Source organism: Chamaea fasciata, unplaced genomic scaffold (assembly GCF_029207755.1).
Source record: "Chamaea fasciata isolate MVZ Bird 193981 ecotype frontalis unplaced genomic scaffold, bChaFas1.0.hap1 SCAF_13, whole genome shotgun sequence".
In the NCBI taxonomy this organism is placed as follows: domain Eukaryota; kingdom Metazoa; phylum Chordata; class Aves; order Passeriformes; family Sylviidae; genus Chamaea; species Chamaea fasciata.
In genome coordinates this window covers 16,808,449-16,834,450 of record NW_027094098.1, presented here as the reverse complement: position 1 = coordinate 16,834,450, position 26,002 = coordinate 16,808,449, and the positions used below count along the sequence as shown (strand labels likewise).

Here is a 26,002-nt window from a genome sequence, read left to right as displayed (position 1 = left end):
AATTTTTTTTTTTTTTTTTTCAACTGGCCATGACGATGTACGTCATCTCACATGCCCTGAGTTTGAAGAGCAGGTAGCTGTGGATTTGATTCTTGCAGGAGAAAATAGCCAGGGGTGTAGAGAGGGCTCATCCTTCCTGGAAATCTGTTGGGAGTTGCAGTTCTTTAAAATCTACCATAAGAAAAGAAAAGAGAAAGCCCCTCTGTGTAACACTTCCCTTTCACTCACATGAAATTCTGGGCATATTAAGTGTTGCTGGTTCAGTCATGATCTTCTGTTATTTAATTAAGCTCTCCATAATGTATGTATGAATTAATACACAAATGTAAGGAGTCTGACACCATGATCGTTCTCAGTATATTAAGGGTGTTTGGAAGAGAGGGTTTCAAGGGGTTTTTAAGGGCTTTAGGGGTATTTTGGATGTTTCTAAGCAGGATTGCTTTCGGTTTATTTGAGGCTTTTTTGGCAGAATATGTTGATCTAACATTTCCTTTCCTAAACTCTGGAAAAAAAAATGCAGGGGTTTTTTTCCTTTTTTTTTTTTTTTTTTTTTCTTTTAGTTTTAAACTGAATCATTATAAAATCACCACTGTTTGGAACCATGTACAGCAGGTTATATAATTTTTCCTTTCATGCTAGAGATGGAAACAAAAACGGTAACTTTTTAAAACGTGAATAATTCTGATGGTAATCTCAAGCTTAAAATCTCACTCATCTTATTAAAGGGGTATTTGGATGTGTGTGTGTGTGTATGTTCTGGTTTAGTCTCTATTTGACAAATGTTAGATGTAGAAAGGATTTAATTTATGTAAACTTTATATTTTTATGCAAATTAAATGGGTATTTATTATAGCAGAAACAATTATCCTGGCACTTAGTGAGAAACCTGGTATGCATGAGAAGTGGAAGATAAGATCAGATGTTTCATTCTGTAAACAAATAGGAAAATATTCCCGTTTTTCCTCGGCTAGCAGAGAATACAGAAGACGGCAGACATCCTGACATGCCAGGGAATGTCAGCAGAGCCCATCGTTCTGCTTTCTGTGGGTCAGGAGGAGATCTTCACTCCTGATAAAATATGATAAACAAAATTATAATAATAAAATGCTAATTTAATTTTAAGGAGGTTTTTTTCCTCCCCCCCCCCCCTTATAACAGGGAGTTGTATTGTTACAGAGAGCACAGTTATGCTAATGACAGACTACTTAGCTGATTTTACATTAATATAATAAACATTACCTGTCTTAATGTGCTGTGCTGTATTATGGCAAAAGAACTAAGTCTAAAAGTGAGGTTCCATTTCGCATAATGAACCAGCACTGCAGTTCCTGCGTGAATAATTCCGACAGCGGCGTTTTTGTCTTGGGATTTTGGGGGATGAAATACTGTGTCGGGAATGTTTTAGTCTCAGGATGGAAGCAGGTCCTGCCTTCCTGTAGCACTTCTAGTTTTGCTGGGCTCTGCTCTGGCGTGTGGCATGGTGCTTCTCTGCTTGCCAGGGTGTCAGTGCTTTAGCTTCTCTTCTGCATTGTTTTGCCTGAAATTTTTTTTTTATATTTTTATATTTTAAATGTATTGCATACAATACCTTGCTAGTAGGGCAGCTCAGGTTCATTGTTTGGTTTTGCCTGGCCACAGCTATTTTTACTGTAGTTCAGTATTTTCAACGGTGTTTAACTGTTCCTCGGCAACTTGTTCTTTTCTGTGTTCAGCTGTTTTGCTCCGTTTAACTTTTATCACAAAATCTTTAACCGAAGAATTGCTGTTTGGGAATCCAGGGTGCCTGGTATGAGGGCTTACTGAAATCAAGTTCGAACATAGATCGCAGGAGAGAGGGATTTTCTGGCAGAGTTGTCCTTTATGAATTAAGGAAATCCTCCCCATCGTCCATGCGTGCCTGCTAACGGTTAACAGGACCACAGCCGTCTCCAGCATCGGAGGCACGGGGTGTGAAAATGGCATTCTCTCTTTTTTTTTTTTTTTCCTTCTCCTTCTTCTTCTTCGCTTCATACAAGATTAAACTACTTGAAATTATTTGGCTAGTATTTAATTATATTAATATCGCTGAAAAATGAGGGAATGGAGGTGATTAAATAGGGCTAAATCATTTTCATCCCCGTGACCCTTGTCTGGGTTGTGTGGAGGAGTGACAAATGCATCCCTGCTGTAATTTCGTGGGGAAGTCGAAGGGGAGCTTGGCCCAAGTTTGTGGAAGTTTCCCTTGGTCGGTCTTGCCGAAACAGGGTGTTTTTAGGGCTTGAAATGGGAGGGTCCCAGAGGGGACTGTGGGGCCGGGAGGCCTTTGGGGGATGCGGAGGAGCAGAGGCAAAACCCTGGGAGAAACAGTGAGCGAAGACAATTGTGAGTATTAAAGACATTTTTTGCCGTTGATGGTATTAGCATGTCAGCAGGTCCATACTAGCACAGGTCCCAAAGCCAAATTGCAGCTGTATTTTTACCTTTGCTGCCAGGTTTACGTGCAGCTGGGTATCTACCACACCCTATTGTTATCAGTCAACAATACCAAAAGTAGCTCATTAATCATATCAATAACAACAATCGTGTTTCAAGTGCAAAATAGAAATAAACAACTTGAAAGAGAAAATAAAAGATTGATTTCTTCTCTGCATGCTAACTTTGCATTCTTTAAATATATCTGCCAGTAGTTTAATTTGAACTTCAACTCCCTGAAGGCAGCAAGACAGAATTATTTTAGTTCTTCATAGACTGCCTTCTGTGATTCATTGTTAACTCATAAAACATGCTCATTTTCATGTACTTAAACAGTTAAGTCATTTTTAAAGTTGGTTTGTAATTTTTTTTGGCAACACATTTGAGTTGACATCTGAGAGATAGAAATCTAAAATGAATTTATAGCTCTTGGTTTAGGTTTCACTCACTATCAGACAAAATATCAGAAATAAATATTTTTTATCTAACATAATGTAAAGTATATTGCACAGTATCTAAAATAAAGTTTAGTTTTGACTGAATACACTCAAAAAGGGACCCATAAATATTAGAGAGCTGTAGTTAAGAACTTACATGACTGTTTTAAATACTATTGATTTAAACCACTGGCTAGATTTTATGAATCAAAGTGTAATTTCCAAGCTTTGGCTATATTTCTCATCACTAAAGCACTCTCTCTTGTGTGCCTTTAGCAGCTTTCCAGACATTCAACACGGGATTAAATGATAGTAGTTACAATGATCAATAGGTTAAGACCGGTACAATCACTCTTACCGCTAATGACCTCGGTAGTAATGGGTAATAAAGTGTGGGCTATAATAGCCTATTGCTGGTGCTGCATGCCCTTTGATTCCTAGTATTACCAGGGACTAGCTACATGGAAAAGTTGGACGTTGGGAGTTAAGAGAGTGGATATATAGGCCATCCTTCTTAACTATTTCAAGTCCCTCAGACCGTACGTGGTGTGCCCACGCTCGTCCGGGGTGTGTGTTGTAATTTTTTAACACAATAGTTTCTGGTTCATTTGAATTTGTTTGTGCAAGGTTTCCGTGAGTTGCTTTTGTGATAAACTAAAGTACAGGCCGTGGCTACGTGTGGCTGTTTGCTGTGTTTATAACTGGAAGGCAGCACCTTCTTTAGGAGCGCAGGTGTGGTGTGAAAATGTGGTTTCAGATGGTAAAGTGAAGTTGAACGGACCAACACAAACTTGTACTCTGTGTACTTGTACTCTGCAACTGTGTGCAGTACATGCATGATTATTTTTTTTTTGCTTTCTGCTTAAGTGCTTCTGTTCTAGCAAGGAGTGTGCAGCTAAGAGATTTGTTACTGGAAAGGTACATGGCCAGTTTTCAAAGATAGGGCCTAATGGCCAGATCTGTCCCAAGATAAACGTGCAGAAAGGCCATGGAAGTGAATGGGAGTTGTCCCTGCCCGGCTGACGGCAGAATGCGGCCCTTTGGATTAATCACCGATGTGTAGAGTTTGCAGCACCCCACCCTATTCCTGTCTGTATCCTCGCTTGTCGTCATAAATCTGACTGAAGAGTATTTGTCTTGTCTATCTTCCAAGAAGGGCACAGAAAACATACTTAAACATGCTTCCTCTTCTGTTTGCTTGGTCCAGCTTCAATGAGAGGTAGTACAAACCCCAGGGTAAAGTAAACTTCTCAGGGGATGAGAATAATGAAGGTGAGTCACGCCTTGGGGCGAAGGTAGTGACGGCAGGATTTAATTAAATAATTTTCTACTCCCAGAAAAGTTTTTGGAAGACTGCGGATTAAGATATTCTGAATTAATGGGATTACCCGTCCTGATGACTCGGTGTCCTCAGAGCTGGTCCTGCGTGGCAAGGTGGTGGCTTTCCCATAGGCACGGGGACATGGCACCAGCCTTGGGAGAACGGCCACTGGTTTTGGTGGTTCTGGTGTTTGTCCCCTAATTAAATCTCCTTTTGCCAGTGTTCTCACCAGGCTGGACCCCATCAGCAGTGTGGGAACGTGCTGTGCCACGGGAGGTGCTCAGAGGACCTCACCGTGTCGGCATTAATGGGATGTCAGAGGTGTGCGAGCCCTCTCTGGGCTCTGCTCAGGGAAATGTTTCGGAGGCAGTGTCTGGCCCTGGCACACGACATGTACACAACAGCACGGGGAGATGTGCGCTGTACATGCGTCTGACCTTCAGGAACCATTTTTAGTTCATCAAGATTAGTGATGCTGAGAAATCAGGACATCAGTGCATAATGACTGTGAAATTAGGAATGAGAGCTTGCTATGCAAATGACAGGACAAATCATGTGAAAAAGTCAAGATAAACTGCATATTAAGACATTATGTTACATAAAATTAATACTGCATTTCTCTCTTGCTTACTACTACACTGGAGGCTTTTTTTTTTTTAAACTCCTTTATCTTCTGATCAGCTATTGTCTGCTGATTTTTTTTTATAAAAGTGGTTCATGGAAAAAGTGCTAAACATATTATTACCTTTTATTGGAATACATGAGATGACAGGAGATCCTTTTTAGCAAAGTATATCCTTTACTGCTTTTAGTTTTGTGCTGTCATGTGTTTGATTTAAAACTATAGAAAAGTAAGGTGCTTCAATATTACTGTTAAAACTCGGATGGGTTTTGTCTTTTCCTCTATTGTTTTTTTTCCCCTCCTTTTCTTTTCCTTTTTTGGGGTGGAGGGTAGAGGGGTGGGTTTCTAGGGAAATAGTCTTCTTGCATTACTGGGACTGACAAAATGGTTCTCATGTAGTCTGCAAATTAAACACAAGTGCAGTGATTATTTTGAATAGCTAAATTACATTCTAGAAAGCTTGCAGAATTCATAGCATTGTCATTAGGTATCCGCTTGAATACAATTTGTGTAACCTTGGCCAAGACAGCCTGTCATTTTAATGTCAGTGTTTTATCTGAACAAGACATCATCCTTTCAGATACAGTGTACAGGTTCCTTGCAAAGATGCCCGTGCAGAAGCGTGTTAACAGTTGCAAATATGAAATGCTATCAAGTTCATCACTGTAGCTGTTTGTCACTGAAATGTCATGGAAAGCGGCTTTTAATGGTATCTCACATAATATGAAAGAATTGAAGACATCTGTATGCTGGGTGAATATGGAATGGTAAAGACATCGTGGTAGGGCCTTTCTGTAAAAATTGTATAGGAGTCTAGTGCTGTTATTCACATCACTGAGCCTTCCTTCAATTTTCTGAAAAACCTGTCGTAATAGGGTCTAGATCCCATCAGCGCGGGATATGTGGCTGTTGGGTTTCTCTACAGAAGGCAAGGGCTTTCTGGGAGGGAAAGGACCCAGCTGACGATTTCTTGTAAAAATAAGTAAATCTTTTCCATATTAATTGCTTTAAGGAATTTCCATCCAATAATGTTTTGCGAAAGGGGAATTTAGTCACCGGGAAGGTGTGGTCAGTACTTGTGTGCCGGCCAGGGTGGGCTGTAAGGACTCCCACCTTCAGCCCCCTTGATGGCAGGAATGGGCTCCCCTGGCGTGGGGATGCTGGATGATGAGCTGTGGGGATGTGCTCTGACCCTCCTTCTCTCCTCTTGGCCTTCAGGTTCCAGTGTCGGTGGCTATGATGACACCTCAAGTGATCACTCCCCAGCAAATGCAGCAGATCCTCCAGCAACAAGTGCTAACTCCCCAGCAACTCCAAGTCCTGCTCCAACAGCAGCAGGCACTCATGCTTCAACAGGTAATTGTTTGCTTAACAGCTGCTCAGGTGGCCCCTGTGGATGCTGGGGGCTTCACCTCATGGAACACCCTTAGGGAAAGAAGCTGCCCACACCTCAGGTCTGAACCTCAGAGCAGCCATGCTGTGAGCTGAACTGACTGCTCTTTTGTTTTTAATTCTAGAAATAGCTACTGGAAACAAATCCAGGGAGCAGTGCTAGGAGTGTTTCCAAGATCAGCTAAATAATACAGATGCATATTTAAGTGTCAGGACTGCGGCAGATGTCCCTGTTGCTTTTGCCTGCATCCCTCAGAAGGCTCGGTGTGCCCTGACTAATTGGAATAAACAAGGTAGAAGGGCCATGCTTCCCAATTTAGACCTCGTTATTTCCATCTGGAACCACAAAGGGCTGTGGAAACGGTGGAAACAGAAGTGGAGAGGTTTGCAAGCCTGTTAGATTTCAGCCAACATATGCTGGGCTGTGTGTCAGTGCTTCTCGCAGCCCGTGGTCCTTTCTCAGCTGGAAGCTGGCCACCAACAAGCCCTGGGGCTCTGTTATCACGGGGTTTGGCACAGTGGGGTCTCAGGGAGCCCGGCTGGGTGTCAGCATCCATCCAGCCCAACCCTGCCTGCTCCCTCCTGGCTCCCTCCTGCCCGCAGCCGGAGCGCTGCCTGCGCAGAGCACATCTGGGGAACGGGAGGAGGAGAGCATTTCCCAGGATGTCTATGCATGTATTGAACAACACTTAATACAGTCAAACCCTATCATTTAGAAAGCATGTGTGTTTCACAACAGAGATTCGCCAGGCTCTCTCAGCAAGGGCATTTTGGCTTTGTTGTTACAATCAAAGGTCATTCCTTGCCTTATTTTAATTAGTTTGTGTAGAAAATGGTATGTTTTTCATCAGTTCATTTTGGAGATTACTTTTCAAACGATAATGCCAAGAATAGTCAGTGTGCACTGAATTTATTGTTGAGTTTCAAACTAAAGGTCAGACCATTACAGATAAAAGGATGCTATTTTTCAAATCACAGTTTGTGTGTTACACCAAAAGGGACACTGAATTGGCTCTCCACTTTGTTACTTACCATCTTTCCTTTTCTTTGTAGCAGCAGCTTCAAGAGTTTTATAAGAAACAACAGGAACAGTTGCAGCTTCAACTTTTACAGCAACAACATGCTGGAAAACAGCCTAAAGAGGTACAGACAATACCCATTTTACTTTCAAACCACAGATCCCCGGGGACTGTCTAGTGGCTATTAAACTGTCATTCATCTTATAAATGATTGCACAACTGAACTGACTCTATCGGGTCTCAGCTTTCAGATTTAGAGTTATTGTCCTGTTTTTGCCTGTGTTTTCCCGTGCTTTCCATTTGCTCGCTGCCACATATTTTATAGCAGGGGACCAGGCCTTGCTGTTCGGTATGAGTCCTGGAGCAGGCATCTAGACTTGTATCTTGGGAGAGTGCTTTGGGGAGTTAGTTATGGTGGAGAGGGGAGGGGGCAAGGCAGCAGGCCCAGCTCGCTGCTGTCCTCTCTGAACAAGGCAAAATGCGGAGGGGTGTTGAGTTTGGGCTTGCACTTTCCAGCCAGAGAGGTTCTGGTTGCGCGTTCCTCGCAGCGCGGGCTGGGCAGGAGGGACCACACCGAGCAGCATACATGGTGACATGGAGAAGAGGTGGCAGGAGACCTTGCTCTGATGCTACCACGGCCCATTACTGGAGGGGACAGACCGGGGTGGTTTCTGTCTGTCCTTTAGATACACTTCCCTTCCAAAATACCTGTCACATCCGAAACTTCGTTTGTTGTTTTTGGTGCTCTTAAATTTAATTTTCCTGCGATTACATTTTAAGGTGCTGAGTCCACCTCTTAAGTCTCGAGGAGTTTGAGGCTTTCCTGTTTAATCTGACATCAGCGTTGGCTTAGGTAGATCCTAGAAAGCTGCCTCTTGGCGTGAGACACTGGGTGATAGCGGTCCTGTGATAGCGGCGGCGCTCGTGTCACCTGACAAGGGGTGTTCCTCGAAGCATGCACCAATTTCTGCTCCCCGTTCTCCTTGAAATTCGGCGAATCGTGCCACCTGTGCCAAGTTTCAACCCCGAGTGAATTTTTCCAGCTGAGTTATAAACCCCTGAAAACAGGGGGGTTTATAATGGAAACGCTGACACAACCTTAACCATAGCGCGCTTACGGGCGCCACTATAATAAAAAGGGAACAGATTAAAAAGTGTCTAAAATGTAAATCTAAAGGACTAACAGTAATTAAAATGGAAATGGCACAGGGAGGGAAGGCATGTAATTGTGAGATATCACTGTGCAGAATGCTCTCAGCTTTGTTTTGCTGGCTGTTTTTCTAATTCAGTAGGGCTTACTCATCAGTGGCAGTTCAATGCGCGTTAATGACTCTGGGATGCAGGCATCACTCTGGACAAAGAAATGATTATTGTGCGGTCAAAAGAAGTTCAAAGACAAGAAGGGAATTTCAGTTTTTTCCTTAGAGATCCACATTCAAGAGCATATAAATTAAGCCAAATGTTAAAAACCACAGTCTGAAAGCTGACTTCAAAGTCACAACTCTCTAATTAATGAACTGCGAGCTTCAGTTTGGACAAGTCGTGGTTTGATGCGCCCATAAATCAACATGACAGGTCTGTTTCACAGTCTCAGACAGCGCTTGTCATTGAGTCACATCAGATGTAAACACAGCAGAAAAAAGAGGGAATATGAAGGAGGTGCAATTGATCAACAGAATTGGTAAAAACCCACTTTTGAAACGCATTATGCATGATCACAGGAAATGGCGATAGCCTCAAGAGGCTTTCTCCTTCTGCTGTTGCTTTTTTGAATCAGATTTCTAACAGCCTTCAAAAGGGAGAATAAGAATTATGGAGCTTCTCCCCTGTGGCTGGCAGGCAATAACCCCCTGTTGTTATTTTGTGCTTCTTTCTTTTCAAAGGCGTCAAAATTTAGTTTTTTAAAGATCTTTAACTCTATATTTGAAGACAAACAATAAAGGGCTGCCACTGTCATTCTTATCAGTTACCAGGGATTGTATTTTTTCTTTCTGTTGCCACTTCTTATTAACCTCTTATTTGGTCTATTAGACATAGTTTTGAATGCAAGCCTGCATGCTGGGAGAACATGAAAGTTCAGATGAGCTCAGAGGGCAGATAAAGAAATTTGAAGGGGAAAGTTACACAGCAGAATGAACGATAAAAGTTAACTCTTCTAAATTGCTGTTGTCAGACAGGAGAGCATCTCAGACACAAAGATGAGGGCTTGGCGCTTAAAGAAAAATAATACTTTGTGTTAAAAAAGACAAGAAGGGAAGTTAGACAATGTGATGGCATTTCAATATCTAACACACTGATTTACTGTGGTCACACTTCTGATATTACACTAGCGAAAGCAACAATAAGAAAGGACTCCTTCCTGTTTCCAGAAGAGCATTTTAACACGATAGCTGGAAAGAGAACAAGGACTTAACTCTCTTCAGCTTATTCTAGGGGTTTGGGGGGGAGTATTTTTGCTGATGGTTTTAGTCGAGGTCCGTTTCAACAATGCATTTCACCCCACAGGTTTGTTCAGCCCAGCTAAAGGAGGTTATTCTTCCTAAATTAGCATGGAAAAGGTGGTCTTGTATTATTTTATTTCTTCCCCCCTCCCTCTGGCACTGAAAACTGACAAGGCAGTGCCGTGGTGGGGGCCGGCGACTGCCGTGCTAACGAGGGCTGAGCGTGTACCTTGACAGATGGAACAAGCGTATTCATGTACGGCATCCCCCAAGTCATTTTGTCAGTGCCTTGTCCTATTGTGCTGTCCTGAAAGAGGGAAAACACAACAAACCTCCCCAGCCCCGCTGCTGAAAGGGACCCGACCCCTGAGCAGAGCAACAGACGGGCCCCAGGCGAGGTTCCTGGGGGTTTTTTTACTCAGGGGCTGCGCGGCGTAGCAGAGGGTGAGCAGCGCCCGACGGCGAGGGGCAGAGGTGCTGGGGGGGATCTCAGCCTTGTTCCTGCTCTCCCCTGGAAAATTCGGGGCCCCCCAGAGGCCGGGGGGTGCTGGGGGTCCCGCGCAGCCGCGGCGCTGGACGGAGCGCGCTGTTTCCCGAGCAGGGCCGTTTGTCCTCCGGCGCTGTGACAGTTTATGTTAGGCAGTAGGGAGTAACCTAGGAAAGGAAAACAGACCTTTGACAGAAGCTTTAGGGAGGGGATCAAAAATGCAAGTTTTATCAGGATATTTCAGCATTTTAACACTGACTACTGACCTGACAACAGGACTGCACCGAGACCTTTTTTGTATGCATTCAATTGTGAGAAGTAAACAAACTGCCTTGTATCCTGTGTTTGGTAACTGGGTGGGGAGCGCAGTTTGGCAACGTGTCTTGCTTTTAAATTCTTTCTTGGACAATGGGCCTTGTATACTTTTATATCCTGGCTTTTCAAAGTAGAGTGTGTTCAAGAGCTTTTCTTAGGGTAGCTGAGAAGACAACCAAACGGGCATCAGTCAATTCAATAAAAGATTTAAAAAAAAAAAATAAAAACCCATGTGCTAACTTTGCGCTCTTACTGCAAATAGGTAAAACACAGCTTACTACACCTAGTACTAATAATATAAATATATTAATATAAATGTATTAAGTATATATATTTTAAAATTAATATTTATGGAGGCAAACATTACTTTAGCTCAGTACAACTGTTGCTGGGGCCTGCATGCATATGGTGCTGTTGCAAATAGTTGCAACAAATGGATGTGTCAGAGCAAGCTGTTGCAAGGAAATGTAAACTCTGCGAGTTTCAGAATATCCAAACACCTATTTGTTTATAGATGTGTTCCTGAAGTCGAAGGTTTTCTTTGGAAATAAGATAAATTGAGTTTATAAATGAGATTAATAGAATGGCTGACTCTCAGGGTTGTGGGTATAAAGTCTGTTGTAGTATTAGGGTTGATGGGGCATGGTCGTACGAGAAGGTGGGGGTCAAACCCACCGTTGGTGTCTGTCAGTCCTGCTCCAGCAGCTCTGGTGGGACTTTTTCCCTGTGTCACACCAGTAGGGAATGGGGCCAGTGATCCTCTGGCTTGGTGTCAAGGAAGAGCGACAGAAAGCTCGGGTTCTGGCTGGGGTGGGTTTGTGAAAGTGTACAGTTTGGTAAGAGTTAATTTTCTTTCCCTAATTGTTAGCCATAATGTGTATAAGACCTCCACCTTGATATGATTCCTAGCAGATTAGGGATATTAGATAATTTCCTTCTATTTATTGTACTACTGCACTGTATTATCTTTCTATCACTCAGATAATTACTAAGGAAATCTACATTAATTTTTTTTGGCTAGCACAAGGAACTGCTAAACACTGGCATGATGTATTGATGTTTTACACAACAAAAGTTTTCCTCCTGTCATTGTACAATAAATAAAAAGATATTTATCAAAATGCAAAGCCTTTCATGGATTTTAAAGAACAAAGCAAATAAAATACAAGATGAGCATGGAAGCAAAACCTAGAGGCTTCCTTAACTGAACAAAATTAAGGACTCTGAAGCCTCGAGTACTGTACATATTAAACACTCACATTCAAGTAAGATGTTGTTTGCTAAATTATGAATGTGTGTAATTAAAATCTAGTGGCTGTTTCTATGAAAGATTTACAATGTTATTTCATCGTTTGTCATGGCTAATTAACAATATTAGATGAAGTTTTTCTTCTTCAAAGGTCTGATTTTTTCTCATTTATTTATGTCAGAAGTGATAAACAGAGTAGTTAAAAGCTTCTCCTGGTACAGCAGTGAGAAAAGCAACATGTTCTTTTACACCTCGAAGGTTCAAGGTTCACATCCCTGTGGAGTAAAGCAACTCCATCTTCTTTCTAGTGAGAATAATTAAAAATTTCAAAGTGCAGAAGTAGCAGCCTTAAATACGGCACAGAATAATTCCAGTGTAACAGAAAGTATTGTGGGGCTTGATGGATGAAGAAGAGAGAGTGAGTATAAAATACCATAAATTAAGCCAGTCGAATTGCCTTAATAGTTGAGACAACCCTTGAATGAGCAAACGGAGCACAGTGCAGGGTTTCTTGTTACATCTAAGTGTGATGTGATTGTGGGGTGTGATTCTCATGTTCTTTGCCTCAAAGAATTACCCAGGGTTTTAATCAGCGTTTGCCACCACTGAAACACAGCCACGTCTGGGGTAAAACATGAACACGTGGACTAAAAAATGCTGCATGCATTTGTAACTGGGATGGCAGCAGGGATTTAGGTTGGGGGAAAGTTAACCACTGGAGATGGGAATCTGCAGCCCTGTGTTAGCTCCAGCACCTAAACATACCTTGGGGTCTTTTCCAGGGGTGGTGGGCTCACTTGGCTTGGCTTGATACCCAGTGACTGCCACCAGAAATTGAAGCAAGTTGAGACAACGAGTCCTGTAAACCCTCTGCTTTGCTCTTGAATTAACAAGTGTGCATTTTTATTTTGTTTTTCTTCTTTTTTTTTTTTTTTCCAGCCCCAGCAGCAGCAAGTGGCCACGCAGCAGTTGGCCTTTCAGCAGCAGCTCTTACAGATGCAGCAGTTGCAGCAGCAGCACCTCCTGTCTCTGCAGCGTCAGGGGCTGCTGACGATCCAGCCCGGGCAGCCTACTCTGCCTTTGCAACCCCTTGCACAAGGTAGGTGAGGGGTTCGGGTGGCAGAGCCAGGGCAGTGTGCACGCTCACACGTGGGGAGAGAGAGGGAAAGACCTCACAGGCTCACAAAAATAATAAGCACAGAAAGATGCTGACAGGCAGGGGTGGGCATTATGAAGGTATTTTTTTGAGAAGGGCGGTGCTGCAATCCGGGGATGCCCTGGCTGGCGGGGTGCAGAGGGTTTGGAGTTCACATGCAGTTTGCACAGCTGTAGCCGGTCTGGCGGACTCGGAGCTGCTGGTTGAACTCATCTGGGCTTGGAATCCTTCACAGGAGGAGCCTTTATTGATTCCTGGTGCTGGCATCATGGCTAAGGGTGTGTGAGAGCAGCTTTTCCTTTCCCAGATGTGTTGATTGGGCCTTCCTGGTCCCAGCCTGGCTGTGAGCTGGCACAGAGCAGCTCTGACCCGCAGGCTGGGGAGCTCTGTGTGCCCTTGGCTCTGGCTGCCAGGGAGAGGGGACACGGCTGCTCTCCACAGCCTTCGTGTCACTGCCTCGGTGCTTCTGTTCCTTCCTCCACACTGAGGCAAATTGGGATTAACTCCATTTAATTCTAATGGTGTTACTGACAATTAGATCCTCCTATGTCTTTATTCAGTCCTGCACTCTGCAAGAAGTGAATTCTGAATTTCTGCTTTGCTGAAATCCCAATTTATTTTATTTTTTTAAGACACTGATACTCTGAAAGCACTACTTAAATTCACAATACTTTTGACAGTGATTATAACCTAGGGTTTTTATTCTCTCTTTTCTTTTTTGGCTTAAATTTATTATTTTACTTTTTAAACTGGGTTTGTCTGCAAGCCGTGGGACAGTTTAACAGACTTGCCTGAGCTCTGGCTGCTGTGGTTAAAGCAGACTGTTTGGAGTTGGCATGGCTCAGGCATGCCATGGCATCAACCACGGTGCTGGTATTTCTGAATAATCCTGCCTTCTCTTTCCCTTGCCCCGTAATAAATTTGAACATTCACCTTTATAGCTTGAGTCAGCCCAGGTTGAATGATTTGGGACCTTGAAAGCAGCCTTAGGGCTATTCCTAGTTTCTAAATCATACAATGAATTTGCATTCAGCTCTGTTCACTTTAATGGAGGGGGCAAGACGAAGTTACTTCTGTTCTTCACCCTCCTTTTTTTCTGTGTACATGGCTGCAGAAAAGAAGAGTGAGATGGCTGGTGAATATTAACTTATACGGATAAACAGAGGCCAAACTGGGGAGTGGAGTCTGCTTTGCTGTGTGGCTGACGTGCTTTATTTAGGCTTATTTTTGCCAGACCCAGGAAGGTATTTGAGCCCTTAACTCCTGTGTTGAGAGGCCGAGCTTTTGGGGGCCTGGCTCTTGACTCCCCAAGTCTCAGTTCAACTTCCCAGCATCCCAAAACTGGCTGCCTGGTGTAGAGCAGCGCTGTGCAGGAGTTGGAGGCTGGTCCATGGGAAGGTGGCTCCCAGCTGGGAGCTGCAGGGTTAGGCTTGGGGCGGTACCTGGTCAGTCACCATCAGTGCAGAGTGATGGAGAGAAGGTGTGAAATGAGTCCAGGAAAAAAGGGCACGTAGATGAAATGCCATTTATGCTTGCAAGATGTTGTAACGTGCATTAATTACGCCTCAGATTTACTGTTGGAAGCATCCCAGGCTGTTCCCACACACCCACCGCACCGGACTCAAGCCTCAACCTTGCTAATTTTTCCCACAGCTCCTATACCATTAAGTTGGCTCAGTAAGGTTCATTGTATAGTCCATCAGTTAAGCTGTCCAGAGGAGGGCAATTGGGCAGTGACAAGACACGCTCATGTGTAATGTGAAAGAAATGAATGTGGTGATGCATGAAGTGTAATCTGTGCGGTAACACATCGGAGACACCAGTAGGTAATTCAGCCGCCGTGGCATTGATTGATATGGGTAGCAGGGAAGTGTAACTATTAGTCCTCACCCAGGAGCGTATTTAAAACCTGAGGGGTGCTGACTTGAACGCCAGAGAGACACAAACATAAGCAGAGAGGGCTGGTTCTGGCAGGGAAATGAGCTGTGAGCGTTGGGGGCGGCGGGAGCCGGCAGGAAAGAGGGATTTGAGACTTGAGGCAGGTTGCAATCCAGCACGATATTTTATTCCTTTTTATCAGAGAGACGATGGCTTAAAACTGATGTCATTATGAGGTTTAAATCAACTTTCTGCTTGCTTGAACATGGTCACCTGGGTATGGAGGTACAAGGACACAAAGAGGTTGAGCAACTCTGTTTGTCTTTGAGCCGGTGATACCTGGGGTTGGGAAATTGAGTTCCATGAGCAGTAATCTGTCAACTGTCCCCACAACATACATTTTTTAAACCTGTGCCTACATTTTCTTTCATAATCAAGAGGACTAGTTGTCCTGAAAAATGCAGTGAAGAGCCAGGGCTATAGTTTAAAATAATTGGTAATGGACACTTCTTATTTAAAGAAAAAATTACATCTCTCATGCCCTTTTGTTTTCAGAACAGTTTGCAAGACTGAGACAAATACTCTATGTGTGTGTATAAAAGAAATAAAATCATCCCTCTAGTAAATGTAGCTGTGAATTCAGTTAAAAGCATTTTGCTTTTATTCTTAAGTATCTGTAATAGCAATAAATGTTTCCAAGGAACGAATGCTACTTTATAAGTGATATTTTCGTTATGTTTTCAGAACCAATAGATTGTTTAAATCTGTATTTTAGTTTCATTTTAGTTTTTAGTGCTCGCCTATTGTCTTAAACAAAATAGCACATCCTTTGGTGTTATATTTGCTTGATCTTTGCTGCTTAGTATTTAGACACTTCCGTAATCTAGCTTTTACATCTGTACATAGCAGCAATTTTAAAATAAACCCCATTTCAGCAGTGTTCTGAGCTGCGAGAGTGAGATCTTTAGTATCTTCAAAATGAAACTGCAAATCACACTTCAGATCACCAGCGAGTGAAAATAATAGGACTGAGACATCCGGGTGCCTGATTGCTCCCGTAGATTTGGCAGTTCCAGGTCTGAATCCCGTTCCCGGTCCGTGGGAAGTCGCGGCGATCTCGGGTAATTGCAGCGCAGTTCTGGGAATCCGACTTGAAATTTAGCTCTCACTGTTAAAATGAGGCTGTTAAATGGTAAATTACATAATTTATTGCGAGTGGTCGTGGATCTATTTGACTTGCTTTTGCCATTTGTCCTATTATTTTATTTAACCATTTTGCTGGATGAGTGATGGGCGTACCTTTCAGCTGCCCAGTTTGACAGGCTAGTCAGGAATTCTCTCCAGAATTATTCTAAAGGAACTAAATTTAGGGCAGGAGGAGAGAGGCCATTTCTAATTTTATTTTATTAATCAGGTGATGTAATCAATTTTTGGCGAGGGGTTGTGTGCAGATGTGTGACATCACAGTTAGCTCTTTAAATTAATGTCACCCAGCCTAAAATCCTTACTATCTCCAGCATTTTCCCCCACACAATGGGGAATATTTTATTTTTCTTTCCATCTGTGGTACGGTTGTTGTTAGTACTAATGGGAGTAACGCTTGTATGGGAAGCTAGACCAAACACTTTGACTTTTAGAGGCATAAATATCATGTGTATGTCTGTTTTAATGGCTGTAACACTTTCAGGTTTTTCCTTGGGAGGAAGCATTGGTAGATCCAGAAGTGACCGGGAGGAGAGGAAAGTGGAGAGCAGGGAAAGGGGAGTGGATGATAGCCTACGTCTAATTAAAAACCTGCAGAAATCCAGATTTAAAAAAAAAAAAGAAGAAAAAAAAAAAGCTAGTTATTCTTTCACTATTTGCTTATTCTGGAAAATAAAAATAGGTGTCGGCTCATATGTTCTCATATCAATACGTTATCATCAACAGACAAGTCTATTCACTATTGTTTCAACTGAGTAAACAGTGTGTAAGGGTCAGCCCTGCTCACAGGTAATTGTTAGTGCGCAGACAGTCCTGTCAAGCGTGTTAGCTAAAAATACATCCCACACTGTCACTTTGCAAGGTGTTTGAAAATAATAGCCCCCACACAGCAAAACAGGACACGGGCTTGTGTACTGACCTTTTTCTTTGTTTAATTTGCTCAGAGGTTTAATTCCAGGGGACAAGTAATAATTGAATATGTCTAATAACTAAATGCTCATTTGGGACAAAATCCATCAAAATATAATTGGCGTTTGGGGCTGATGAAAGGAAAATGACGTGGCTTTAGAGAAACGGATGTGTCCTAAGAATATCTGATCACTTAATGTATAAATTGAAGCCTCTGCCCTAATATATATTAATTGCAGATACTTAAGGATTTCAGCAATTTTTCGTAGTGAACCGTTACCGGAGACCAACTGTTTTTGTTAATGCTACTCTGGGAAAGGCGGGGAAGGTTATTGGTCTGTCGTGCAATAATTTACTCCTCTTTGATATGCAAACGATCCACGGTGAATATAAAAAAATCCTATCAGACTCATTTCACAGTTCTTAACCACTTAGATTCTCTGGAGTCTATCGCCTCATTAGACCAGTGCTCTCCAAAGCTAGCATAATTAAAATCTTTAACAGTTTAGCAAAGTAAAGATGTTTGGCTGATCACGTTGAGATGATTATCTATCCATTGTATTCTAAATGACAAAAATAAATTAAATTTAGACCTTGGCATTTTTTATTATGTGTTTCAAATGAATATAATGCATACTGCCTTTTTTTTTTATTATTATTTCAATACCTTAGGTTGGGTGAGGTACATGCCTGTGTGAGCTGCTGCTGTACACTCAGAAAATGGCAGGTTTCCTTAGGATAGCTCCAGAGCTACAACATGGTGAAACAATGAACAGTCACCCAAATGATGAGCTGGAAGCACACTGATGAGAAACCTCTTCAAAAACACGCAGACACTGTCTTATTATTATTATTTTTTCCCTGAATATTTGAGTGACGTGTTTCTATTGCTAATTTTTTCCCATGGCCTTCTCTGAAAGAGCACTGAAGTTGTCTGTAGTGAGAGAAACTGGACTTGTTGGATCATGTCACAAACATCGGCTTTATCCAAAAGCATGATCTCAGCGTGAGCACATGGTTCACCTTCCCTTTGGCCCATTGGAGTTTGCAGTTTTCACTTGCATTTGTTACCGAATGTTGTCTCCCTAACCCTGGTGTCCAGTTTGGCACATTTATAAAAAAACAATTTTTTATTATTATTTTTTCTTGAAGCTTATTTTCTGTTTTCATTTTGCTTTTGAATGGCTCATTAGCATCGATCTAAGAAATGACAGTAATAATAGTGTTACTTGTATAGAAAGTTACACAGTTTTTCGGTAGACACATCCATCAATTAAGTGAGCAGTTCAAGAAACCAAAATTAATGAGAAAGATAGGTGTGTTAATGAAATAATCATAGTATAATCAATTTGACTGTTAAAATTTGAAAAGCATTTCAGGAAGACAATATGAATTCATAATTTACGTCTAAAAGTGATTAATAAAAACTGTATTTAATAACAAAGCTATTTGTCATCATTTAAAACTTAAGCACAAAATTAGTCATGTTGTGGTTCACGTTGTCACAATAATAAAGCTGAGTATTTTTTTTTCCTAAGACCTTCCTTGTTTTTAGTAACAGGTTAGAAAGTAGTCACTTTCCTTAAAAAAAAAAAGCAAAGAAAATTGTGGAAAAAGAAAGAAATTTAATTTCTTATCTGAGCATAAAGTAGCCAGTGGTCACCTTTGCTGTCAGCTTTGCTGTGGGCACGGGGGCAATTTTTGCCCAAGCAGAGACTCTGAAAATAAGCCTTTGGTCAAAAAAATTACAAAAAATTATAATATTTAGCGTGATGTTTGGTGTGGGTGTGGTGGTGTGTGGATCCTTCTGCCCCACAGCCCGGATTTTGCGTTCCATGAGTTTTGCAGGTGTCACACCAGAGCACAGCAGAATCGTGCGGTGCAGTATTAGCATTTAGTTATTTAAAAAAAAAAAAAAATACATGCCCAAAAACACACACAGGCAAAACTAACACTAGGCTTTGTTTACTGACTCTTTGATTTAATTACTGTTTGAAGACGGCCGAATTAGCTGTTAATTGATTTAATTATCCAATTTGTTTGTTTCAGGCATGATTCCAACAGAACTGCAGCAGCTCTGGAAGGAAGTGACAAGCTCGCACACAGCGGAGGAGGCAGCCAGCAACAACCACAGCAGCCTGGACCTGTCCACCACCTGCGTCTCCTCCTCCGCGCCCTCCAAGACCTCCTTAATCATCAACCCACACGCCTCAACTAATGGACAGCTATCAGTCCACACTCCTAAACGGGAGAGGTAGGTGCCTGCGGGTTTTCCACCCGGAGCATCCCGGGGCAGCGTCCCGGAGCGATGGCGAAACGCTCGGGAGCGGTGGCCAAGTGCCTTGGCCTCAGTTTTGTCCTCCACGTCTTGCTCTGTCTGGTGTTGGCGTGGTTGAAAAGAGTCTCCACTGGGCAGAATATGCTCCCTTTGTTCAGATCTTTATGGCTTGTTAATTGGATCAATGTGGGTACAATTAGCTAATTAGAAGTGCATTGGATAAGCGTATTGGGAAGCGCGAAGAAGCTGGGGTTTGAGTTTTGCGTCACAGGTGGTGGTGCTGTTGTTGTGCTTTGGGTTTACAGGCTGGAGGTGAGCAAGAAAATACGTTGGTCAGTACAGTCCCCGTTTTTCTACCAAATTTTGGTGCCCTGTCTCATCTAACATACTTGCCTTTTTATACTCTGTATTACCTGCTTTCACAAGACACGGTAGGCTTGAGTTCACCAAGTTTCTCTAAAACAAAGTGGCTTTTGTTGTTTTTTTTTTAAGTGCTGATAAAATTAGCTAACTGGTGTTGTTTGGCTTTTAAAAGTGTGAGTTAATTTATACTTGCTCGGCTTGCATTGTTAAAAGAAATGGCTTAAATCAGGGGTTGTCTGTTGACGTGCTTCTCGGCGCGGGCTCTGCTTTATTCCAGAGGATGCTTTATTGCAGGTTTGTTTCTTTACACCCCCAGATTTCACTGAGGCGTGTCTAACAACGTAACTTTTGCTTCTGGGGAGAGATAGACAGGCCCAGGCGCCGGGGCCGTGGGTGCCAGCGCCGGCTGCAGCCTCGGCGTCGCTGCCGGAGGAGGAGGAGGAGGAGGAGGAGGAAGGGTCTCGAGGAGTGGGCTCAGTGGGGAGGGCAGTGCTCCTTTGCATTCAGGAGAGTCCCTTTTGCCCATCTAGAGATGTTACAGCGGACACTAGTGGATGCTGGATTTTATGGAAACTGATGGCTTTGTCTTTCCGTCCTCCTTTCATTCATTAGAAAGAGGATAATGGAATTTTTAAGCCATAGAGTTTGTATTTCTGGTGGTCTGAAAGTAGATTGATAGGGAGGCTATATAAATACCTCTTCTATCTTTCTGATATTAAAAAAATAGTGCTGCTGGGAATAGATAGATTTTAAAGGAGAGCACACCCACTGTTGGAAGAAGTGCTGTGTGTGTAAGGCATCCTTTATATACCCATTGCAGGGACGTGTGTGGGAACATCAGTTAATACGTTTATCATGCATGTAAGTGCCAAGGACGTGGGTTTCATGAAGACTTCCATGGGATACTAAAAAACATTTGATGTTTATTAAACAATTATTCCCTTTTTGCTGCATGTAGAACTGAACAAGATGGGTTTATGGCTTTTCAATAAATTTTTTATCTATGTTTTTCTTACCGGGTATATAAAGTAAAAACCCATGCAGCAAGATGGATCTTCTTTCACTGAACAGAGGCACGTGCTGTGTGCTAATGGCAGTCTAAACCAGGAAACAGATTCAGTTCAGTTTGAAATGCAGTGGAAATACAGGACTCTGTTCTGAAGAAAGAATTTTCTCTGTGTATAGTGTTGAGCAGACTTGGAAATCTGTGTGTCTGAGTCCTGTAATTGTGGCCTGGAGGCAGTTGGGATCTACAAACAAGGTGATACACATGCTTTTATTAGTGAAGTTCCAGATTAATTAGGAAGGCATAAACATGCCGTGGTATTGAGATTGTCTTACTTTAGCAGACTAAATTCTCAGTGCTGGAATCAATACCTGTATTGTTAAGCTTGCCTTACACTTTTCTTGCATATCGGTTGAATTCTCTGAAATATCAAAATACGGATTAGGAATATTTAGGAATACAAATACAAGAGCTACAGAGTTTGCTTTGTCCTGCCTCTGGTACATGGAGGCTTTATGCCATCCATTTGCTACACTGATTGAATTACATGTTTATCCATAAGTAGAGCAGGAGACTACAGGCAGTAGAATGCCTCCTGATGCACTTAAGGGTTTTGTTGCAGTCTCATCAGGCACCGTGGTGCCTGCCTAGATTTCATGTGTCACAGAAACTCCTCTTGGTGAGATATCTTGCACTGGTTTCCTTTCTGAAAGGATATTTATCTACAGGCAGGGAGTGTGGGGTGGGGAGTGAGCAGAGAGGGAAGAATTGCTGTGCTCTGCCATCACATGTATGTTTGAAAGCTCACAGAAGGTGAAATTTTAGTGGGGCTTGCAAAAGAGAGCACAGGCACAAGCAGGGGTTTAGTAATTTTTTGATTGCAAAGTTTAAGACTAGAAAAAATCATGGTTCTGGTGGGAACATGAAGTTTGCTGGACTTGGTGTGAAATCCATGTGTGTTCTGGTACCCATCTGGTTCAGCATAACAAACCTAAGGAGACTTTTGGAGGCAGTCCCTAGCTCATGCTCAGGTCAGGTGGGGCTGTTGGAAGGGCTCACTAGGGAGGTATCAGCCCTTCCACCTCCCATCACATAAATCACAGCCTGGGCTGGCCAGGGCAGGTTTTTGACTTGTGGATTTCCCCTTATTCCTGCACCTTCTGTGCAACTGGCTGTTAGCTCTGGTCTGGTACAACCAAGAGCTATTTATTTAGATTTAACCAACAATAAAAAGCACATAGTAAAATCTCTTAAGTGTCCTAACAGTTAAGAACAGCCACATCATAACGACTGCCCAGCAGCCATAAATAATCATATACAGGTAACATTAACTTTTAGGGTGTGCTGTAAAGCTGTTTTCAACCCCTTTCTCTTGGGCTTTTGAGAAGGAGTGGGCTGCAGGAGGCAAGTTGGTTATGTGGGAGTTACTATCATCACTGTCATCTCTGGCACATGTCACTGGGGTAGATCAGGCTGTGTTTTAGGGGGTTCCTGATCCCACAGGTCTGGTTGGGAGGCTGCTCCAGACCTGCGAGACGGGAGGCACCTGTGTTAGAATCAGCAGGCGAGCAGCAGATCTGCTCTGTATCTTGGGTAAAAACACATTCTGGTTATAAACAAGGGGTTTAAAATAGCAGGAGCAGTAGTCATTGGCTGCCTGGCGTGCCCACGCGTCGCCAGCCCAGACTGGGGTTCTGCACAGGCTGCGGGGACACAGCTCTGGTGACACTGGTGGGTGACACTGCCCACCGTGAGGCTGCTGTGCTTAGGGCCCAATGACAGCAACATTTCTCCTTTATGACTAGAAAGCGAACGGCAGGTGGGTGACCAGAGTTACCCAGGACGTCCAAAAAGCAAAAATACATTCAGAAGCAGGAGGCACCATCCCTCCTGGGCCAGGGAACACCTTGGTGCTGCACTTGGTTTCTGCGTGCTCCATGTGTTTGGCTTCCCTGGGAATGGAACAATTCCAGCTATAAATAATGGGTTAATGCTTTCATTCATTTGGGCTTTAAATGTATATTACATCCATGCTTTTGTCCCACATTTCGCCCAGTTTCTGTAAGTAGCAGCAGCAGCAGCTCTGGGGTTTGGTGCACAGCAATCTGTTAAGGAGATAAATAATCTGCTTTGGCATGACACTCCTACTCTCCTCTTTAATTTGTCTTACACAAGGAAAATTATAATTAAATCATTCAGGGTAAACCCTTGAGTGTAGAGAAGGAAAAAACACACTTTGGTAAAGATTGCCAATAGAGACCAACTTCCCTGTTGTGCCGTGCAGAGACATTTATCAATATTCAGCACTATTAAAGAGAGAACATTTCGTGTGATTTGTGAGGCGGATGCCAAAGCTCAAATCAAGGCTTGTTAAGATCCTTTCCCCATGCAATCATGGGCATTCAGCATCATTAGAATTCAGCACTGACTGTGTGTTTCATGCTTTGATTTTACTCAGACAATTTAATAATGTTTATTGTGCTGATTATATATATAAATTCACTCAATGCAATAAACATACCTCAGTCATCAGTACCCTAAGGGAAATATTTAGTTATAGATACTTACATTCATTCAGGATAAGGGAAAGTGAGACCATCAAGCAGCATGCAAACCTCTCATCATCTTGATCAGCATTTGGGTTTCTTCAGTAACAAGCAGTTTTTCTCTGCACAAGTAAATAAATAAATAACAGGAGCCAGTTAAGTACATCTGCTGAGCTTAGAAATGTCAGGGAAAGTACCCACTTTCCATCTTGTTCCACTGCGTCTTATTTGGAAGAAACTTGATTATTTTCTTAAGAAAAGCATCAAAACAAAGTAGGGGGATGCCCAGTCACTTCAGGTGGCTACAAACTGTAAAACCTGACTAATGGTGGGCATCCTGAAACCTGCATGCTTGGGAATATCCCCCATGTGGGTAGGTTTGGAAAACCAGAACAGTGCAGAATTCATCAGTGCTTTGCAGTGGGCAGAGATTGCTCCAGTCTGGGCTTGAACTGGGAGGTCTGGAGGTGCTGTGGAGCTCTTGAACATCTTGTGCTGGTCCTCTCCCCTGGCACCGTCCTGCACTGACTGCAGCAGAGCAGGATGCTGGAGGCTGTACATAAACAAGTGAGTTAATGCAGGTCCAGACCTGGTAATTTGAGAAGTGCATCTGTTGTTTACCAGAGGTAAGGTGAAGAGTTGCAGTTAAAGGCTTTGTGTCCAAGAGACCTTTCTCCATCTGCCAGCAGTCCATCTTATCTCCTCATTGCCTTTTTACCCTTTCCAACTATACTTGAGTCTTGTCCTTCCACATAAGCAAGCAGTCATCTCCTAGGAAAAATAGATGGGATAAACAAGGGGATTTTAAAATTGCTTTTTCTTGCCAGCATGGCAGGAGGACAGAGTTTGGAGAAGGCTCTGAAGGGAAGTGAGGAATGGCGTGGCAGACCATTGATCTGCTACTTAGGCCTAATGCCTCGTGTTTTACTGTTGTTATCTTCCACGCCAGCTGATCCTCCATCAAAATCCCAAGGCCCTTAGATGAGGGCATTAGGATTCAGCACAATTAAGAATTACAGACTTGGGTCCATTATTAATGCTCGGGATGAAACAGTTCAGCCCGCAGTCCATATGCTCCCAGGGCCCAATCTTCTCTTGGCCAGCCTCTCCACTTAGTCCCTGGCATTCATTCTGCACTGGTGCCAGCATCAGATCTGCTCAGCCGTGTCAGCTTCCCTCAGTTGCTCCCTGCAGCTGATTTTAGTTCATTATCCTTCACCATCAGCAGAGTTGTGTTGGATTAGGTTACCTCAGATCCATTCTCCCTTAAGAAATAGCTGTTCCTGGGACCTTTCCTCCCAAGAAGTATTTAGCTGCTCCATGTGCTCAAGCCCCATCATGACCCTTGTGCTCTTACCTGTGGTCTGAGCATCTCAGGTGCCTCCATCCTTGCTGTGGAGCCAGGCTGCAGTGGGAGACTTGAGCCTGGGTGCCCAGCTGGATATCTGATAAACCATCCTGCTTTCCACGTGGCTGCTGTCCTCACGGCACCTGGAATGGCTGTGGGGCTGCTTGGGCTCTCAGTGACAACGACACTGTGACAGCAGGGCACGGGCCTGGCCATCTCCATCTGTTCTGGGCAGGTACAGCCCAAAGTGTCCCAGTGCCTGATCCCTTGGCGCTCGGTCCCCTGCCAAAGAAATGCCACCAGTTACTGAACGGGCTCCCCTCTGAGTCACTCCCCTGTAATCAGCTTTGAAAAAAACACCGGCTGTGACTCAGACCTGGGGCTGTTAATCTTCAGTTTTAAGCCTTATCAGGCACTTCGTTATTGTTCGTGCTTTTCAGATGCGGGTGTGGAGCCTCCTGTGCGTCGCCCGCACCCACCGTCTGCCAGGCTGCTAAATCAGTTGTACAATTCCACTTGCTCCTCGGTCTGCCCAGGAGCTCCTGCATCACGCTTCTCAGGGAATTCCTTCACTAAACCAAAAAGCAGCTCGTTTTACTTCCCGTTTTTCCCTGCGAAAGATGCGAAGTTATCCAGCCTGTGCATGTTTGATGTGACCCCTGGCTGGAGGAGGGTGCTGGGTTTGATGCTTGGGAAGCTGCCCCGGCGTCAGGGAGCTCTCTGGTCCTGTGTAATAACCATCAGTTGTACAACTCCAAGCACTAAGCTAATGTATCAAAAAGCACTTAAAATAGATTGGGTGAGCCTTGGCAGACGCCTAACAGAACTTTTCCAAATTTTAGCATATGTATTGTTTTATTCCTCCATCTGGCCAACAGATCATTGTTTGATATCTGAGTGCTTTGCATATCTCCTCCCTTTTCTTGCAACTGAGATACTTACACGTGCATTTAATACAGCTTAATGCTATTTTTACATACCAGAGAAATAGCTGATGGCTTTCTGTTAATTGCATGCACTTTGCAGTTAAACTTTTACTAAAACATTCCTGTCTAAATACTTAAAGTCCAATGAAAATTTGTCCTCCTCTTTTATTAGAGGTGTTTATGTAGTACTCTTAAAAAGGGACCTGGTTTTCGTTTACTGCACTGCAGATTTCTGTTTCTTTTTATTTCCTCCTATGTGCAAGTTGTCCTTCCTCAGAACTTGCTCAGGTCTGATTGTCCTGAAGAGCCGAGCAGGGAGCTGATAAAGAGCTGTGGGTTTTTTTAACATATATAGCACAATCTGAGAACAGTAGCACTCTTGAAAGTGCTGTAGAAGTAGAGGACTTAAGTGACTTCTGTGTGACTATTTTCTGTGCTGTTCAATAAAAATGGAGCAGTTAGTATGACAGCTGTTATATCATGTTATATCGTACTGCTAAGATATTGAGCAGCATTTAAAGTCAAACTCCACTATTAAGCTGTATAAACTTTATCCGTTTCACTGTGGTTTAATGGAAAAAAATGAGTTTCTCAATAAAATGACATCATTTTTCCCAGGTTGTAATGTTCACTTTACAACTGTTTTTCTTTAATT

The 26,002-nt window shown here is 43.0% G+C and overlaps 1 protein-coding gene and 1 long non-coding RNA gene across 14 annotated transcripts in view; one reads left to right on the top strand and one right to left on the bottom strand.

Moving 5' to 3' along the window:
- Nucleotides 1-26,002, top strand: part of FOXP1 (forkhead box P1) — a 438,146-nt gene that overhangs the window by 356,171 nt on the left and 55,973 nt on the right. For 10 of the 12 annotated variants that reach the window (XM_066195729.1, XM_066195721.1, XM_066195724.1 and 7 more), the window contains 4 exons: nucleotides 6,050-6,187; nucleotides 7,277-7,366; nucleotides 12,674-12,833; nucleotides 18,930-19,134. In XM_066195729.1, the coding sequence (XP_066051826.1) occupies nucleotides 6,050-6,187; nucleotides 7,277-7,366; nucleotides 12,674-12,833; nucleotides 18,930-19,134 (593 nt within the window). The remainder of the gene's footprint in view (nucleotides 1-6,049; nucleotides 6,188-7,276; nucleotides 7,367-12,673; nucleotides 12,834-18,929; nucleotides 19,135-26,002) is intronic. The other 2 variants (XM_066195730.1, XM_066195733.1) reach the window with 1 other exon arrangement.
- Nucleotides 20,921-24,493, bottom strand: LOC136296565 (uncharacterized). 2 transcript variants are annotated; one of them, XR_010722959.1, is made up of 3 exons: nucleotides 24,431-24,493; nucleotides 23,096-23,195; nucleotides 20,921-22,632 (listed from the first exon to the last, which is right to left on the bottom strand). It is a non-coding gene; the product is annotated as an uncharacterized lncRNA (long non-coding RNA). The 2 variants fall into 2 exon arrangements; XR_010722960.1 differs by lacking the exon at nucleotides 24,431-24,493 and adding an exon at nucleotides 23,663-23,982.